This window comes from Lygodium microphyllum, chromosome 11 (genome assembly GCF_053477565.2).
Source record: "Lygodium microphyllum isolate KBCC chromosome 11, Lygodium_microphyllum_v1.1.10, whole genome shotgun sequence".
NCBI classification, from domain to species: Eukaryota; Viridiplantae; Streptophyta; class Polypodiopsida; order Schizaeales; family Lygodiaceae; genus Lygodium; species Lygodium microphyllum.
In genome coordinates this window covers 127,853,962-127,872,897 of record NC_141145.1, presented here as the reverse complement: position 1 = coordinate 127,872,897, position 18,936 = coordinate 127,853,962, and the positions used below count along the sequence as shown (strand labels likewise).

At 40.6% G+C, this 18,936-nt stretch overlaps 1 protein-coding gene across 4 annotated transcripts in view; it reads right to left on the bottom strand.

The window, feature by feature from the left end:
* LOC148029360 (pre-mRNA-processing protein 40A-like) overlaps positions 1-14,864 on the bottom strand; it is a 68,174-nt gene extending 53,310 nt beyond the window's left edge. For 3 of the 4 annotated variants that reach the window (XR_015692413.1, XM_087688151.1, XM_087688152.1), the window contains exon 1: positions 14,665-14,861. Coding sequence is in view for 2 of the 4 variants with exons in the window: in XM_087688151.1 (XP_087544277.1) it covers positions 14,665-14,755 (91 nt within the window). In the remaining 2 variants the exon portion in view is untranslated. Of the gene's footprint in view, positions 1-14,664 lie in introns of all 4 variants that reach the window. The other variant, XR_015692414.1, reaches the window with a different exon arrangement.
* Positions 14,865-18,936: the final 4,072 nt, after the last annotated feature.

The following is an 18,936-nucleotide window of genomic DNA, read 5'->3' as shown; positions in this document are numbered from 1 at the left end:
TAACAATTTTGTCTTTAACATTTATATTAAATTCTTAACCATTTCAGAGATTTTTAGCGTATAAGATTTAGAAGCTACTTTCTCTAGAAAAGTAACATGTGACATCTAAAATAGAACATATGTCATTTTGAAGAGACAAGTATCCTTGCACTTAACATTTCCAACAAACACTTTTCCACTTTTAAGCACCCAAGCCCCACACCTATATATTGGAGATCTCTCTTTTCATTTGAAATAAGCTCTCATGCTAAAATTTCGACCACATGCTTTGTATTCTCTTATATATCTATCATCCAAGAAGCACTTTCTACTTAGTTTCATCTAATCCAAGCACTAAAAAAGAAAATCAGCTTGCTGCCTAAAGTTTGCAAAATTTAGGCTTTCAAATTCCTAATTTTCAGAATTGCAACAAATAAGCCCTTTTGTATATGTTTCAACATGGTTTATTTCAATAAATTCTTGTAAAGAAGGAAGCGATGGTTCTCCTCTCAACATGTTGTCGACACCTCTCTCTCTCTCTCTCTCTCTCTCTCTCTCTCTCTCTCTCTTAATTTTGATGGTGATAATTAATGGAGTTGGTTAAGTTTAAGAGAGTTTACAACTTGATAAAAGAATAAACTCTTATATTATCAAAGATAGATTTTTTTTTAATGGAAAATAAGTTATGTGTTACTAAAGATTTTAGACCTAAAGTAATGGAAGAATGTCATATGGCTCCTTACATGACTCAACATGGTATTTTAGCCACAACCAAGGCATTTGAAATGTATTTCTTTTGGCCAAGTCTTGAATAAGACATTAAACAATTTATCAAAAAATGACTTGTGCGCCAAAAGATTAAGTTTGATCACCAAAAGCCTGCAGGGCTTTTGCAACCATTACCAATTCCAAGCCAACCTTAGAAAAGTATTGCTATGGATTTTATTTTTGGCTTGCCAAAATCGACAAACGATAATGATGGCATATGAAGTATTATTAACAAGTTTAGCAGACACGCTCATTTTATTCTAACCAAGAAGACTATCAAGTCTTAACATACGGCTAGAATATTTATTCAAAAAATCTTTAAGTATCATGAGTTACCACAATCCATCGTGGATAATAAAGATCCACGAATCGGTAGTCTCTTTTGGCGAGCTCTTTTTCAAAATTTGAACACAAAGCTTATTTTTTCTTTTTCTTATCATCCTTAAACAAATGGTCAAGGTGAGATAGCCAATCTCACAATATTGGATATACTAAGTGCTATTGCCATGAAGCCAACCACTAATGGGAAAAATATTTACCTTTGGTAGAATATGCCTATAACAGCATTGTTCATACTTCTACAAGTAAAGCACCATATCTAAATTATATATAGAAAACCACTCTTATCGCCTATTCTCAAAACAAAAAAGGAGATATTTCATACCAATGAGTTCATGCATGATATAAATACAGCTTTCGCTTAAGTTAAACGAGCTATTCAAAGATCTTAAAAACATATTGGCTCAATGATTCTAAACTAATTTAATGACATATACTTTGAAAGGCAATTTGTATTATTTAAGTATTTCAAAATATTATTAAATGTTCATCTTTCTATTTTAAGAGTGGCCAATGGCCAGAACGCCCTATAATTATACTTGGGCCGTCATTGACAAGATACCCAAGAGTTTAGTCGCGTGGTCAAATTGATCAATGACTAAGACTTTTACACTCAAATAGTCACATCGACTAGAAGTCCATATAATGAGTGATTTCAAAAAGTAAAACCAGATGCTCATGATCGAAGAAACAAACCGTGAAACGGTGAATCTATATAATGAAGTTCTCTAGAAGCTAAATTTGACACCTTCTAAAATTTAAAAGATTACTATTTTTTAAAGTTACTCAAATGGAAATTTTATTATCGTCAAAGGCTCGAAATTTCACAAGGAACAATTTTGTCTTTAACAACTATCTCAAATTCTTAACCATTTGAGAGATTTTTAGAGTAGAAGGTTTGAAAGTTTTTTTTTTCAGAAAAGTAACATGTAACATCTAGAATAGGACATGTGTCATTTTGCAGAGACAAGCGTCTCTACACTTATCATTTACAACCTCTACTTTTCACTTTTAAACACCCAAGTCCTACACCTATATATTGAAGGTCTTTCTTTTCATTTGAAATAACCTCTCATACTGAAATTTCAACCACATGCTTTGTACTCTCCAATCTATCTCTCATCCAAGAAGCACTTTCTATTTAGCTTGATCTAATCCAAGCGCTAAAGAAAAAAATCAGCTTGCTATTCAGAGTTTGCAAAAAATTGGGTTATAAAAACCTTAACTTTAAAAATTAGGATTTCAAAAATTCTAATTTTAAGAATTTCAACAAATTAGTCCTTTTGTATATGGTTTAAGCACTCAATGCCCGTGGTTTGTTTCAATAAATTCCTATAAAGAAAGAGGAGTCGATTCTCCTCTCACCATGGTGTTGACTCCTCTCTCTCTCTCTCTCTCTCTCTCTCTCTCTCTCTCTCTCTCTCTCTTCTAATTTTCATGATGATTGATCGAGTTGGTTAAGTTCGAAGTATTATCATTCTCACGTTTTTTTCCATACTTTCAGAATGGATGCATAAAGTGGAATAGGTAAGTCTCTAGCAAACCAATCAACTAATCCTTCAGGAGTAGTGAAGAAGATAGACTATTAAGACTATCCGGTAAATGAAGTAAAGGATGTGGTAGCGAGAGGAGTAGCCTCACTGGACCGACTACCAGAGAGGAGACAGTTGATGCACCAAGAGGTGGAGTGAATGGAGGGTAAGTAGATAGTGCAATTGAGAAAAAAAAAGTGCTAAGAGGCGAGATAGAAGATCCAACCCCCAGTGTGCTTTGAGTAGAAGTGGAATGTAATCCAAGAGTTTGAAATGAAGATGTGAGTAGATCAAAATGTAGAGAAGATTGTGGTGGAATGGGAGGGAGTTGAGAAGTGTGGTTTACTTGCTCAAATGAAACAGATAGTAAAGATATCCCTAATGAAGGATATCTACTTTGAGAGCCTCCTCTATTAAAGTTAACACACTAAAAAGATCCTACACAACAAAAGAAGAACGAGAGAGGGTTTTAGCTCATACGACTCAAAAGAGTTACATGAACTTGACATAAGGCCTAGCTGAGATAAAGGAGATGGATTGCCAGACGCACCAAATGTTGTGGCCCCTCCAAGATCTGAGGGGTAGCCACTCTTACCAATAGCACTACTTGGAGGAGTGTAAACTACGAACTGTAAGTGATGCGCAAGTACTTCTCAAACTCTTCATATGTAAGGTGATCAAAATGAGAAGAAGAAGATGATAAAAGTGAAGTTGTATTTATCTCCTCCTCGAGACCATAATGCCTTCTCAAAGTCTCCAATGGTGGAGAACCTAGATAGGGCATCCTAAGATCCCTATAAAAAGATGCTTGAGACTTTACTAGCCTCCACTATCACCGCAAGATACTCTTTAGAAGAGCGTCGGCTCTAATACCATGTGAAGATATACTAGGGTTTGAACTGAGAAAATACACCATATACGACCAAGACTAAAACACAAAGACTCAGATAGAGACGAGCAAAACTCAACCCTGAACGCAAAACATAAAACGTAAAAACTCAAAACTCAAACACAAAGATAACCAGAGAGAAGAAACTCTGAAACGAATGAACGCTATAAATAAATGTAAGAGTATACAAAACGCCCTAGGACAAAGTAATACAATGTCGGAGAGTAATGTCTACCAGAGACAGATCCCAAGTACAATAACCACCAGTCGGAAATAAGAGAGTGCTAAATAATAAAGGGCAACAGACTAGTCACCAAAACATAGCAATTGAAGACTGAAATCTAGTAAACACAACAATGGATCACCAAAGGAAGGCTGAAAACTGACCACCCAAGGTAGAGAATTATCAGAAGGTTCACATGAACCTAACAGAAGGCCTAGCTGAGATAAAGGAGATGGATTTCCAAATGCGCTGAATGTCATGGTCCCTCCAATATCTGAGAGGTGGCCACTCTCACCAATAGCACTCGTTGGAGAAGTGTAAACCGTGAACTGTACGTAATGTGCAAGCACTCCTCAAACTCTTCATGTGTAGAGTGACCAAAACGAGAAGAAGAAGGACGGTAATGGTAAAGGTGTATCTACCTCCTCCTCAAGACCATAGTGCCTTCTCAGAGTCTCCAATGATGGAGAACCTAGACAGGGCATCATCGGATCCCTAGAAAAAGGTGCTTGAGACATTATGAGTCTAAATCAAGTCGCATGTGAATCTCACACAAAAACTAGAATCCACAATCACTACACGATACTCTTTAGAAGAACACTAGCTCTGATACCATGTGAAGATATACTACGGTTTGTGCTGAGGAAATACACCATGTACAACCAAGACTAAAACAAAAAGACTCAGACAGAGAAGCAAAACTCAAACCCTAAACGCAAAGACTCAAAACTTAAACGCGAAGACAAATACAGAGAGAAAAAACTTTGAAATGAATGAATACTATAAATAAATGTAAGAGTGTATAAAATGCCCTAGGGCAAAGCAATGCAATGTTGGAGAGTAACATCCACCAAAGACAAATCCCAAGTGCAATAACCACCAGTCAGAGATGAGAGAGTGCTAAATAATAAAGGGCAGCAAGCTAGTCACCAAAACATAAAAGTTGGAGACTCATATCTAGTAAATGCAATAGTGTACCACCACAGAAAGGCTGAAAAATGACCAACCGAGGAAGAGAATTATCGATTGACAATAGGAGAGGTGTTTGCTGATGTAGATGGCCTGATGGACACCAAAAACGCAAGTACTGCAGCAATTGCCCAGTGGGAGAGAGAGCACCAGCCTGCCGCCTAGCACCAAATGCTGAAAACGCAAGCTAATTAGGTGCTTTGATGATGCAACAGACGGAAACCTCTAAACAGTAGAGCGATGGCTGAAAACAGACCACCTAGGGCTGGATAGTGATGGGCTGGAATCGGTGATGGCTGGGCAGCAAACGATAGGCGGTTGATGGCTAAAATCTGCACACTAGAGTGAGAAACCTACAGAAAAGGATAAGGCTCATGGTGGGCAGCTTGTTTATTTATGGATGTTGAAGGGTGCCCCAAAAAATTAGGGTTTTGGGGGACCACTAAAACTCTCTCGAATCGTGCATCAAATTTGAATTTTTCATTAATGAAGCATGTTTTGGGGCTATTTAAATATGCTAATCAGCTTTAAAGCATGTTCTACCTCAATACCAAGAGCTAGGAATACCAAAAATTAGAGTTTATTTTACTTCAATCATTAAGCCCATTTCTCATTCTGGTGACATCCATACATTAGACAAATCGAACAAATCACACCCGAGTTTCTTGCATGCAACCACTAGACTACCACCACAATCCATGTCATTCTCAACACAAGGGGATATCATATTAGTATGTTGGACCATCAATAGACTTTGGTGCACAATCCCACCTTTCTCCTTAAAGACCCATGAGGATGAGGGCTTGGTCCACATTTATGGGATGATTGTCAAGAGTATATTTCCATAGACGGACTCATGTGACCCCACTCTCCCATGGGCCATCCAATCAAGTGGATTGGGGATAAAGAAGCCACACATCACACATCTTCACTTCAAGATATCTTCATCTCACAAAAGCCCGGAGTTGAAGATAGGCCCTTTGTTTTGACGCTACTTTGCTATGGCATGCGGCTTGTTAGCCCACATGTACAATACTTTCCATTGTTGAGGAACCAAAATCTTCACATGCATTAACAAATAAATTTAGTGCATTAACACTTAAATTTGGGCTTCATTAACAGCCCCAAAAAGACTATATTTGCATTTATTACCATTCGTTCACGCGGTAGGACAAACGCTCCAAAATGATAAACCCCTTGTAAATAAGGCATCATGTGAGCATTTATCATCCCATCCATTCATTTCTCTTTAGACCAATTCACCATTGAACATCCTCCACTACTGTCTACACCCCTACATGGAGGCCATCTCAATTCATGGAGTCTACCCAAGTGCAACCACAACCTTCTCTCAAGTTGCTACATGCAAACAAGCTGATTTGGAGAGTTCGCTCAACCTGGATATCCTCACAAATACCTCACTTTGCTTCCTATGATCTCTCTTCAAGATAGTGTTAGCAGTCATGTTTGTCATGCCTTGTCATCTCCTGCTTGTGAGCCTCAGTCTGAGTCAGACAAGGACATTAGGAGCTCTGACATGTCTGTCATGTGTTATGATGGGGGAGGCTAGTCACTCTCGATTGGCTGTCTTAGGATGTGTATTTCTTTTTGGCCTCTTTTAGTGGGCAGCCACTGGCTGCCCAGCCACTTTTTGGTCACTGTTGTGGGGCGCCCATTTTAGGGCATTTTTAGGGTTTGCGCCCATTTTAGGGTTAGGGCTAGGGTTTCTCCTTTTGCCTATTTATAGGCAGCCCCCCTCCCCACTTGATCACTTGTCTTCTTGCAGATTCCGACACTCCTCCCCCGTGGTGGTGCTGCCATCATCATCAGCCTGATCTGGTGCCCTCACTGACGCTTCGGGCTGCGTGCAGGGACTGATCAGTCCATTTCAGTGTATTCAGCATTCATTTCAGTCAGTGCAGATTTCTCTTCCTTATTTTCTGCTTTCTCTCTCTCTCTCTCCCTCCGTGTTCGTATTTCCTCTTCCGCAGCCCTCTCTCACATGGTATCAGAGCCAAAGGAGAGTACACGGAGCTGAGATTTACACGGGAGATCACCCAAAATCTTTGCAGTTGCTGCTGGCCTCATCCCCAACAGTCAAGGCGGCCCTTCCAAGAGGTCACCATCCTTGCATTTGCTGCAGGTGCCCTCTCCAGAGGCTGCCACGTGTCACCAGCCTTGTGTTTGCTGCAAGCGCCCCCCTCCAGAGGCTGCCATGTCATCACAAACCACTTCCTGCTTGCGTTTTCAGTCAGGGCGGCCACTCCTCCAACTGGGCGACGCTCCTCCAGCCTGCGCCTTGCTGTTCTGGCTGTCGTTCCATCTCCAGGTGGCTCTTTTCCTGCTGGCGACCTATTCCCAGGCTGCGTTTTTTGGTGCCGGCGGCTTCTATCTTGGTGCTATTCATCAGACAACCTTGCGTTTTGCAACTCCAGGTGTCTGTAGGCATCCCCCACCTGCGTTTTGGTGATTGGTGACCATACTGCTAATCATTATTCCGCATCGGCAAAGTTTTCTTTGGTGTTTTGCAAATTGGAAGATGCCTTCTCATCAGTTTACGGGCTTTGATGACTCAGATGACAAGCTTTTGTCTCGACACTCATCTGAACGGAGACGTGATTTCTATCACGAGGACCGTCGTCCGGAGTCTATTCCTCTTTCCCGTCCCGCTTCTATTCATGTATCTCGGTGAGCCCCTTCCAGTGGGCCGAAGATGCAGCCTTTGGTACCCCCTGTACAGGTACCCGTACTTCCTCAGCTGCCCAAAGAGAACCGGTTGGATGGCTTCAGCTTTTCTCTATGGTCCTACAAGGTGGAGTGTATCTTGGACTCCTTCGATCTTTGGGAGCTTGTTTCTGTTCCTATTCCCCGGCCTAAGGTGGATCCCGCAGATGGGACTTCTATGGATCGTACAACCTTATGGGATCGGCTCAATTCTAGAGCCAGATCTTTCCTCTTTCTGAGTTCGCAGGATTCTGTCCTTGTTCATGTTCACAGGTTGAAGACTGCAGCGGACGTGTGGAGAAAGCTCGCGTCTCTCTATCAACAGAAGACGTTTGCCCACCGGATATCTCTCGAAAAGAAGTTGCGAATGCTCGCTATTGATGATAGTCCTTCCATGAAGAACCACCTCAACAGATTACAGGATATGAGGGATGAGCTTGCATCCCTCGGTCGGACGATATTTTCTGAAGACATGGCTATGATTCTCTTGACTCAGCTGCCATCGCCTCGGTTTGATGTCTTCTACACCAGCCTTCTTACTTCGAGGACCCGTGCCCAGCTTCTATGGGAGGAGCTATCCCCGCTTGTCTTGGAGCATGACGAGCGACTCAGAGAGGTCAGTGCTAGTGGATCGGACTCCACTAGAGCCTTTGTTGCAGGTTCGGGAGAACAGAAAAAGAAGAAAAAGAAGTCAAAGGCTAAGAAGAAGGACAGTTCTTCAGGCTCTGACTTAGATTCAGAGAGACCGAAGTGCCCACACTGTGGAAAGGGACACATCCCGAGGAGAAATGCTGGAAGAAGTACCCTCACCTTCGTCCGGGAGCAAAGGGTGGATCTACATCGGAGCCTTCTTCTACCTCTACACCAGCTGTTACCCGTGAGTCAGTGTTCCTTCATATCCATGCTTTGGAGGAGGATCCTTCTTCCGTGGCTGTAGTGTCTTTTGCGCAGCATTGGTTAGTGGACAATGGTGCTTCGAGTCATATGACTCCCCGAGGTGATTTGTTACAGGATCTCCGTCCATCAGAGGGTTCAGTCACTGTTGGTGACATTTTATCGGTGCCCATTAGTAGTGTTGGCACATTGCCTTTGTTTACCGACCGACCTTCGAGCTCCTTTTCACAGGCCCTACATGTTCCGGGTTTGGGCCTTCCCCTCCTCTCAGTTTATGGCCTTACGAGGCTTGGCACACGAGTGATCTTCACCAAGCATGCCATTGTTATTGAGGATTCCTTTACAGGAACTGTCTTATCTACAGGTTGGCAGGAGAGTGGGCTTTACAGGCTCCATTCCCCTTCTTTGATGCAGGGTCCTCCGAGGCAGTCTATTGCTACGCCCGTTCCCGCTTGTGCACCTTCTATTCCACAGGTTCCTTCCCATCCCCCATCTTCTCCTCCGGTGGTTCCCTCATACCCCCCATCCCTTTTAGCAGGGGACGATCTCGATGATGCGGCTGTGGATTTCCTAGCCCCTAGTGTTTTAGAGGGGGGTTCCCAAGATCGTGAGGAGCTCCTTCAGCGGCAGTCTACATCGACGGACTTCATCGACAGTGGCATTCCTCTTGCCACCCCAGGATCTATTTCTTCTTTGGTCTTCAGCCACATCCAGGATCTGAGAGGGGGTGTTAGCAGTCATGTTTGTCATGCCTTGTCATCTCCTGCCTGCGAGCCTCAGTCTGAGTCAGACGAGGACATTAGGAGCTCTAACATGTCTGTCATGTGTTATGATGGGGGAGGCTAGTCACTCTCGACTGGCTGTCATAGGATGTGTATTTCTTTTTGGCCTCTTTTAGTGGGGCAGCCACTGGCTGCCCGGCCACTTTTTGGTCACTGCTGTGGCGCACCCATTTTAGGGCATTTTTAGGGTTTGCGCCCATTTTAGGATTAGGGTTAGGGTTTGTCCTTTTGCCTATTTATAGGCAGCCCCCCTCCCCACTTGATCACTTGTCTTCTTGCAGATTCCGACACTCCTTCTCCCCCGTGGTGGTGCTACCATCATCATCAGCCTGATTTGGTGCCCTCACTGACGCTTCGGGCTACGTGCAGGGATTGATCAGTCCATTTCAGTGTATTCAGCATTCATTTCAATCAGTGCAGATTTCTCTTCCTTATTTTCTGCTTTCTCTCTCTCTCTCTCTCCCTCCGTGTTCGTATTCCCTCTTCCGCAGCGCACTCTCACAGATGGCAACATGATTCATCACACATTACTGCTACCTTTTACCTTCCATCTAGCCAGCCAACTAATTTGCTCCACAACAATAGGTCTACCATTGCATTTACAGCCTATTAAGGCCACCTAGCATCCCTTGATCTCCTTTAGCTATCACCTACACCTACGACATCTGCTTATTGCCAACAAGTCTGATCATCCATTATCTCCTATGTTTTGCATTGCTGCTCTCAATCAACCACTTGCCCACCTCTTAGCAGCTACCAATAACCAATCTACATCTCAATTTTGGTACAATAGCCCTTGGAGATCACCTCATAATTACCTACAACTCCTAGGAATTGTGTTCACCTCTCTCTACTACTATCCATCATCATCCAATGTCTCCTTCAACATTCTCTCATCCATAGCACTGCATTTTGCTCCTTGCAAAACATTCTCCTTCACTGGTGGTGCCCCTGATCAACCAAGATACTATAGTCTTCTCTGAGCTTTGATCAACATCATCAACAAGACTACTAATAACCTTGATACCGGTCCTCAATACACCGGCTTCATTGTATCATCATTGTGCATGATTCATTATTTCATTCACTTTTTTGTTTTTGATTCATGGGTCACAGAGTTTGCCATACACACAACATGTGTTCCTCCTAGTAAACCCTATTGTTTCTTTACACCCTTAATGCATGAGACATTGCTTTCTTCTTCAAAAAGTTTTTTGGCTTTTGAGCATGGACTAGATCAAAATTAAGGAGCATTCAGAGGTGCATGGAGCTTCATCTTCTTATCATTAGATGGCTGCTCTTGTTGCCATTTTTCCCCTTCTTTGGGATTTAAATACTTCTCCTCATCGGCCAGTTTCTTCTTATCTTGCTTTTGGAATGAATTATTATCAATATAATCCATCCCATGTCTCAACATGGTCAATGAGTTCCTAGATATCAAAACAATATTGATGATTATTGCACATGAACCTCACTATTTTTTATTATTTCCAATACATTAAGATTTTCGACAAGCCACTACCCAATACTTGCACTAAGAGACCCAATATATAATATCTTCCTTCCACATAATTTACAACAATTGGATATACGACAACATTAAATTATATGGCATACAACTTGGAGCCAAACGAGGTAGCCGAGAGGCTAACAAAGAGTTGTCTGCTAAGAGGGAAGGATGTGGATTATTCACAATCTATCATGGTGTAATCCTTCATACTCATGAAATTGAGCTTTATTCCAATAATATCTTCTTCAATTGAGCTTAAATTGGTCACTTTGTATCTCCAATTTCAAATGTAAGAGTTCAAAAGAGCACATAAGAATATAGTATTCTCTATAGCCAACCATGGATTGAGACGAAAATTATCAATCAATGAAGTAAATTCCAATTCATAATCATGACCTTTAGCATTGATTTCAAATGAAATGCTATAATGCTATTGTCTTGGAAATAGCTTCTAAGAGCAACACACCATCAAGAGAGAAACATGTGCAAAAAGCATTTGGCCATATATCTAGTTGTTAACAAACATCGATCTTGAACTCAATTTAGCTATGGAGGCTTGAACTCGTAAGCAAGAGACATGAAGAAGACTGATGATTAGATACAAACTTTTACTCAAGTGAATTAGGTTCCAAGATAGATTAGCTTGGACTCATAAACACAATCTTGAGTGGATAGAGTTATTGACTCTAAGTACAAAGTACAATAGCATTCATAAAAAAGGTGAACCAAGTACATGCTTTTATAGCTTTCCAACTTCTCCACTGTCCTCACTGTGCATATGGGATTCAGGATAGCTCTTCTTGAAGCATACATCATTTGTCTATTTCTCAACACCCCCCCTCAAATGATGAGTCCCTACACTTGCTGGCTTTTGCGCCCCCCCCCCCCCCCCTCCCCTTACATGATAACATGGCCCAAAAGACTAGCTCATAGGCAGCCTAGTCAAGTTAAAGCTTGGGACTTTACATTTTGGCAAGGGTTTTACAAATCAAATCCACTAAGGGAACAAATTCCTTAAAACAGTTTGTCGTAGTTGTTGATGGTAGCAAAAGTATCTTTTTCTTCTTCTTCATTCATGAATTGATTTTGGTGGTGGTTATTCTGCATCTGCTGTGCTCTTTTCTTGTGGAAGCATTCACTGGCAATATGGCCAGTTTTACCACAATAATGACATATCATCCGATTCCTGTTGTCGGTGTTGAATCCTTGACCTCTTCCTTTGGGTCCAGTAGCTCCTCTAGTGTATAAGAGGTTTTCCCTTGGGCTAGTTTCTTTTACATCTTTGCTTTTAAACTTGCTTTCTTCATCAAGCAATGAGTGCTCAATATCTTTGAGTGAGAGACTCGGAACATTACTTAGAGTGGACACAAGGTTCTCATATGGATCCTTGTTTATACTTGCAAGCAGTACGACTATTACTTCATCTTCATCAATATTCTTTTTAAGAGATGCAAGCTGAGTTTTTAAACTCTTAAACTTATTAATGTGTATGGTCATAGAAGCACTGTCTTTGATATCCAATTTATAAAATTGCATGAGAAGTTTTACCTTTGAATTCTTTGCTTGAGTACTAAACATTCTATCAAGTTCCTCCCAGGCGGTTCTAGCATTTCTAATGCCACATATATGATGTAACACATCATCACTTAATCCCCAAGCAATGATGCCTAGTGCCTTATTATTCATCTTCTTCCATTCTTTGGATTTGAACCGGGCTTCTTCAACGAACCCGTCTTCATCATCTTCCTTCTTGTTATCTGCATCATCTTTAAACAAGTCCCACAAGTCTTTCCGCATAAGATGGTACATGGTCTTCTCCTTCCAAGCATGGAAGCCTTCACCATTAAACTTTGCTATATGTTCTACTTCAGTCATCTTAGTAGGAGGTCTTACCACGAGAACTCTCGGACAGTGTCTATCCCTTTACAAGAAGATTGAGATTTACAAGTGATTTGATAATTTTAAAAACATTACATAACTTGAGAATGTTCTTCGAAATTGGAATCGAAAGATGAGCTACTCTTGAGTAACTGAAATATTCAAGTGCCAAGAAGCACTATTTGAGTATCAATAGATACTATATCTTTGAAGATCTTGATATTTTGCTCGATGTTGCTAGGTAATCTTTGAACTTCCCTGGATCCTTCTAGATCTGTAGTAGGCTTCAAAGATAATTTCAAAGTGATCAAGGTCACTATTGATGATGCCAATAAGAAAAGATAAGGTTGCCAAGCTTTTCTAAGTTCTTGGCTATGGCTTCCACTGTTTAGGGTTTCAGACAGCCCTAGTTTTTTTGTTGTAGCAGGAGCTTGGCGCAGCCATTCGAGCTGAAAATTGGATGGGGAATAGCCTATAGTATAGGCTTTAAATGCCCCATACAAGCAGGGCGAATCGGAACCTCCAGACATCGCGCAGACTGTACGACTGCCACAGGGCGCAGCAGAGACAGCGATGGCTGATTTTTGTAATGCTACGCTCTACAATGGACAATGTCGTGCTCTGATGCGATAGAAAGCTGCACTGGGAGCAGAGGAAGAGCTTCTTAGTAGACACCTTAAGCTGAAATTGTCTGTATGATGAGATCTGAGAGCTCCACTGAGGATAGGTACAATCTGGCTATGGTGACCAAGAAGAAGTGTGTGAAAATAAAGTAGGAGATGAACTCAACCAGTTGTCCTGAGCTGGAGTTGAGCTATGATAAGCTGGAGAAGTAGGAAAAAGGGCTAAACTGAGCTCACCATGGCTCTGATACCATGTTAACAAACATGGATCTTGAACTCAGTTTAGCTATGGAGGCTTGAACTCGTAAGCAAGAGACATGAAGAAGACTAATGATTAGATACAAACTTTTACTCAAGTGAATTAGGTTCCAAGATAGATTAGCTTGGACTCATAAACACAATCTTGAGTGGATAGAGTTACTAACTCTAAGTACAAAGTACAATAGCATTCATAAAAAAGGTGAACCAAGTACATGCTTTTATAGCTTTCCAACTTCTCCACTGTCCTCACTGTGCATATGGGATTCAGGATAGCTCTTCTTGAAACATACATCATTTGTCTATTTCTCAACACTAGTAAGGGAGAGGGGGACATGCAACTCTTTAATCTTAGATGCAACATCACAACAGATGTTTTACATTTTTATTAAAATATGAGCTTTTGATAATTTTTATACACCTATGTCACTTCCTTTTTGCTCTTTTCTTGCTTCAAGTGCATTAAAAAGCCCCCCTTTTTTGGCTTTCTCTTAAGCATGTCTATGGATCCAATAATTTGTTACTCATGGAGCAGCCCATCCCTTCACTGCTATTCAATTCTTGCATAGTCCTGTTCCTAACGTACTTGACTGAAAGTCCAAAAGCCCTAGCAGCAACCATCATGATGCAAACCTGCAATCATAGTCTCTATTAAGTCCCTCAAAGCCTGGCCGAAATCATCAAGAGAAGTATTGCGATTGGAAGTGTCTGCCTATTATCCTCTTATTTTCAACACGTATTCCTGTAAGAATGGTGCTCACTTCCCCTCCCCTCTCTAGATACTTAGTGCATTAGATCAAGGCTTGCAGGCCCTAGCAATACCTCAAATTACAGGGCATTATAGAAGTTTTGGTCAGCTTGCCACTGATCTTTCTGTGCACGTACAAAAGAAAATGGAAACTAGCATTTTCCTGCTTATAATTGTAACCTATACTATCTTCATTGGTTCATCCCTCTCGGACTACAAATGTTGCAAACAACAATCGAGTAACATCCATGTGGTAGCTAACCAGTTACAATTCTCAGACTGATAGCATAAACATAGCAGACAAAAATCACGGTACAGCAAGCAAAATGTTTTCAGCACAAATATCCACGCGGTGGCTGGCTCCACCGTACACGACGAGACTGTTATGCACCTCGGAGCTACCAGTTCTTCAAAATAAAGCATGTTTCCCTATTCTTCTCATCTGGTTTTTCACTCTGACAACCGTTTTTTGCAACGACGGATGGAATCGATGCAGCTTTCAAGGTCTCAAACGAAAAGCGTAGCTTGAAAGGGAAGAAGCAACCAACCTGGCATCCAGGGAGGGATTGGCATTCCACGACCACGCCCTGCTCCATTATCTGCGGCAGAAGGGGGCGGAGGAGGAGGCATATTAGCCATGCCTGCAACCCTAACAGCAGGCGGAAGCCTGCAATGCAGCGCTGTTTTTCTGAAGTGTAGTTGTAAGAGCACAGATTCTTATTACTAGACTAAACAATGAAGCCCAAGAACCTTTAATGCTGGCCTTATTTAATTGCTTAGGCTTAGTTATTTCAGGCTAGAACTTGCCAATTTCTTTTAGTTTCTCATCAAAAGGCTACATACAACCTCACATTTTGGAGGGGATTTTGAAGCAATTTTTTAGATAATGAGGTGTTGTCAATGATCCATGGTACTCAATATTATAAGGCCTCCATTATGAGGAGAAGCCATGTGTGAGTTTACACACTAGTTGATATATATGCTAGATGGTGTGTATATGATCAGGTGCTAAAAAGGACTTGTGTGAGTTTGACCTATGTGTTAGATGGACTACTTAAGCAAATAGAAATTCAAGGAACACTAAATTGAGTTATGAGGTGTGGGAGTTGTTAGGGACCCCTATTTTGGGCCTTAAGGGCCACTTCGATTGGCCCGCCCTCCCCCTGGCCCCCCAACACCCCGATTGGTGGGGTTTTCAACTTGCAATGCCCTCAGCCCAACAATAAAGGGAATAGTCCTTCGCCAACTAGCAAATGCTAATAATATGGTGTGTGGTTAAGCAAACCAGACCACCTTTACGAACTACAAAAAAAAGACCCTCTCAAAACCATGATCATCTATCTTTTGCTCTTTCAAAGTTCATCCACACAAAGCTTTAAGCTCTTCACTTAGAATTTGTCTACATTGCCATCTAAGCTTCACTATGGAAGCACATGGGTAGACAAAGCCATCATTGTGTCACTTTGTTTGCGATTTAAGAAACCCGAGTTCTTCTCTAATCTAATATATACTATCTATCATTTGATCATATTCTATTGCTACATGTATTTACCATGTTTTTAATGCAAATAAGGTAGATCTATTAGCTATGGAATTTAATATTTACACCATCGTATAAATGCATTGAGACAACAATCCCCATAATGAGCTACTAGCTCTCTCAAGTGTTTTGTGGCCAACTCCAAAAACATAACCTCTCTTCCCAAAAGACTTAAGGAGGGCTAAAATCTATCCGATGGTACAAACACAAAACAAGGTATCCCCGAATTATTTTCTAACCTTATGTAACATCACCCTATTCCTATTCTCTTAACTTAGTTAGATTCAACAACTTAATCAAATTCCACTATATGTTGCTTCCTTTCTCGAAGTCTTTTCTTTTATTAAATGTAAAGATAACTTTTCCCTTAGAGTTAACCAAAAGTTTGAAAGGGTGCCCCTTCTATGCAACAAAAGAGGAAGGCCATTCTCCTCATGACTATGCAAAACTATATGCAATTGGTGAACATCCTCATTATTCAAGTTGCATTGCTCTACCAATATTTATGGGTTGCATAATTCCAATTTTTTGAAATCCCACACACTTGACCATCTCATGACTCCCTTCTTGCCCAAATCCTAAGACAACTATTAGTTTCTAGCAATTAATGTCACTTTATCTTAAAACATTGTTACAAAGAAGGATCACCAACTCTACCAAGAATTGATGAGCAGAAAAACAAGACCTTTCAATAATGCTTTTGACGTCCTATGAGAAATAAGCCCATAACACTAATTGAGGCCAAAGCATTTACAAACAAGGTAAAGACCATACCTCAAATATAGGTTCCAAATCCAATAGCACTCATTGCAATAGTAATAATTTCCTAACTAGTGTGATCATAAGCCTTGTCCAAATCTATGTGTGCAAGCACGAATTCCCCCTCTCTTTCTAAATCTAAATCCATTACTAGAATAGATTCAAACTAGCATCATGAAATCAATCTTCTCTGTGTATTATATCATATTGCTTAATTATGTAACTCATTGGCCATATAAACTTAACCTCAAGAGTCAATGCCTTAGCGGCAATGATAATGGTGATGTCTTGTTTGTATCCTCTTTTGGTGATGCATTCTTCGTTCCCATGGATAATGGCATGTCTCAAAATTAGCTTATGGATTCTAGAGCATCATTTCATATTACTCCACATATGAAGTTATTATTTGCTTATGATGCTAGAAAAAGAGGATGCATCCATCTTGGAAACAACTATGCACATAACATCATTGGTATTGGAGATATACACTTATCATTTCCAAACAATTCTTCTTTTTAGTTCATAGCAATTTATGTGGGCCAATACCCATGGTTTCATTAGGTGGAGCATTGTACTTTGTCACTTTTATAGATAATGCCATTCTGAAGGTTTGAACTTATCCTCCTTGCAAGAAGAGTGATGTGTTTGCAAAAGTTCTTAGCATTTGCAAAGAATTAGTCAAGCAAGAAGATCAAGTGCTTAAGGGCTAATAATGGTGGAAAGTATATCTCACAAATGTTTACAAACTTTTGTGCAAGTTGTGGCATTAAGAGAGAGTTGACAACTCCTAAGAATCCTACTTAACATGGTATGGTTGAGAAGATTAATATGACTATTTTGGAAAGGGTTCATAGTATGCTCTCTAATGTTGGTCTCATTAGTGGATTTTGGGCAGAAACCATAAAGACAATGGTACATTTGATCAATAGGTCTCCTAACAAGCCATTGGACGGTAAGATACCAGAGAAGTCACGGTAAAGCAAGAGACCTAGTACTTGCGTGTTTTTGGCTCTGAGGCATTTATGCACATACCTAGGGACAACTGAAGCGAGCTTGGTCCTAAGTGCAAGAAACACATTTTTATTGGCTATGGAGAATCATGTGAAATGGGCTATCACTTATGGAATATTGAATCAAAGAAGGTAGTATGCAACCATGATGTTAACTTTAATGAGAATAAAATGCATAAGCAGCCCATTAAAATTGTTGAGATTTGTAGAGTAGTATTTCAAGATTATGGTGGATAGCCAGCACATGAGTAGATTGTATGACCTATTGCACATGGTGCAAGGCTTGGGCAACCAATGAAAGCACCACAAGATGGTGGACAACCTCATGTTTTACAAGATAGGCTCATGCTGAGCAACTTTTATGTAAGTGTATGAGGATTTATAGACCACCAAATACATACATTTTGTCTCTAGATTATGTCATTATCATGGATTTTGGTAAACCTTCTTACTATGCAAGTGCAAGAACTAGGGATGATAGTTATAAGCAAAATAGAGCTATGCAATCAAAGATGGATTCTTTGGAAATGAATGCTACATGGGAGTTAGTTTCTTTATCTAAGGGCAAACATGCATTGCCATGTGAGTGGGTCTACAAGTTGAAGATATCTTCATATGATGCATTGCCTAAATATAAGGCAATTAAGTAACCAAAGGATTTAAGTAGGAGAAGGGGATTGACTTTGATGAGATCTTTTCACCAATAATTAGGAAATAAAGTGGTCTTCATATCCATTTGAACCAACTCCATATTCTCTCTAGTAACCAAAGCAAGAACCAATACAAAGGGCGGTGGTTATGTGAAACCTTTGACATGAAGGACTTTGGGAATGCATGCCATATTATTAGTATGCACATTTTGCAAGATCGAGAAAAATATACTTTATTTGTCTCAATATGAATACATTGAAAATGTATTGGAGTGTTTCAATATGGAGAGAGGGAAGGCTATTAGTGTTCTAGTGCCTCCATATTTTAAACTTAGCCAAGAGAAGAGCCCCAACTCAAATGAGCAGAAATGTTGAAATGGCCAAGATTCCATATGGATATGTGGTTGGTAGCTTGACGTATGTCGTGGTTGCTACATGTCTAGACATTGCATGTGCAATGGGAATAGTTAGTTAGTATATGGCAAACCCTAGCAAAAAGCATTGGGAGGTAATAAAGAGTATCACGAGATACTTGGATGGCACTAGGTCTATGTGCATATACTTCAGAAGAAAGGATGCATATGTTCTTGGACTTTTAGATGTTGATTTTGCAGGGAGTGTCGACTCTAGAAGGTCTACTATAGGCTTTGTATTTACTTTCATGGATGGTGTAATCTCTTGGATCTCTCGATTATAGCCATGTACAACTTTATCTACAAACGAGGCAAAGTATGTTGCAGCCATTTAGGCCTACAAGGAAGCTATATGCCACACTCATCTAGTGGGAGACTTGGGCATTTTAAGAGAGGTACCTACATTGCATCGTGATAGCCAAAGTACCATTCAATTGGCATGGAACCA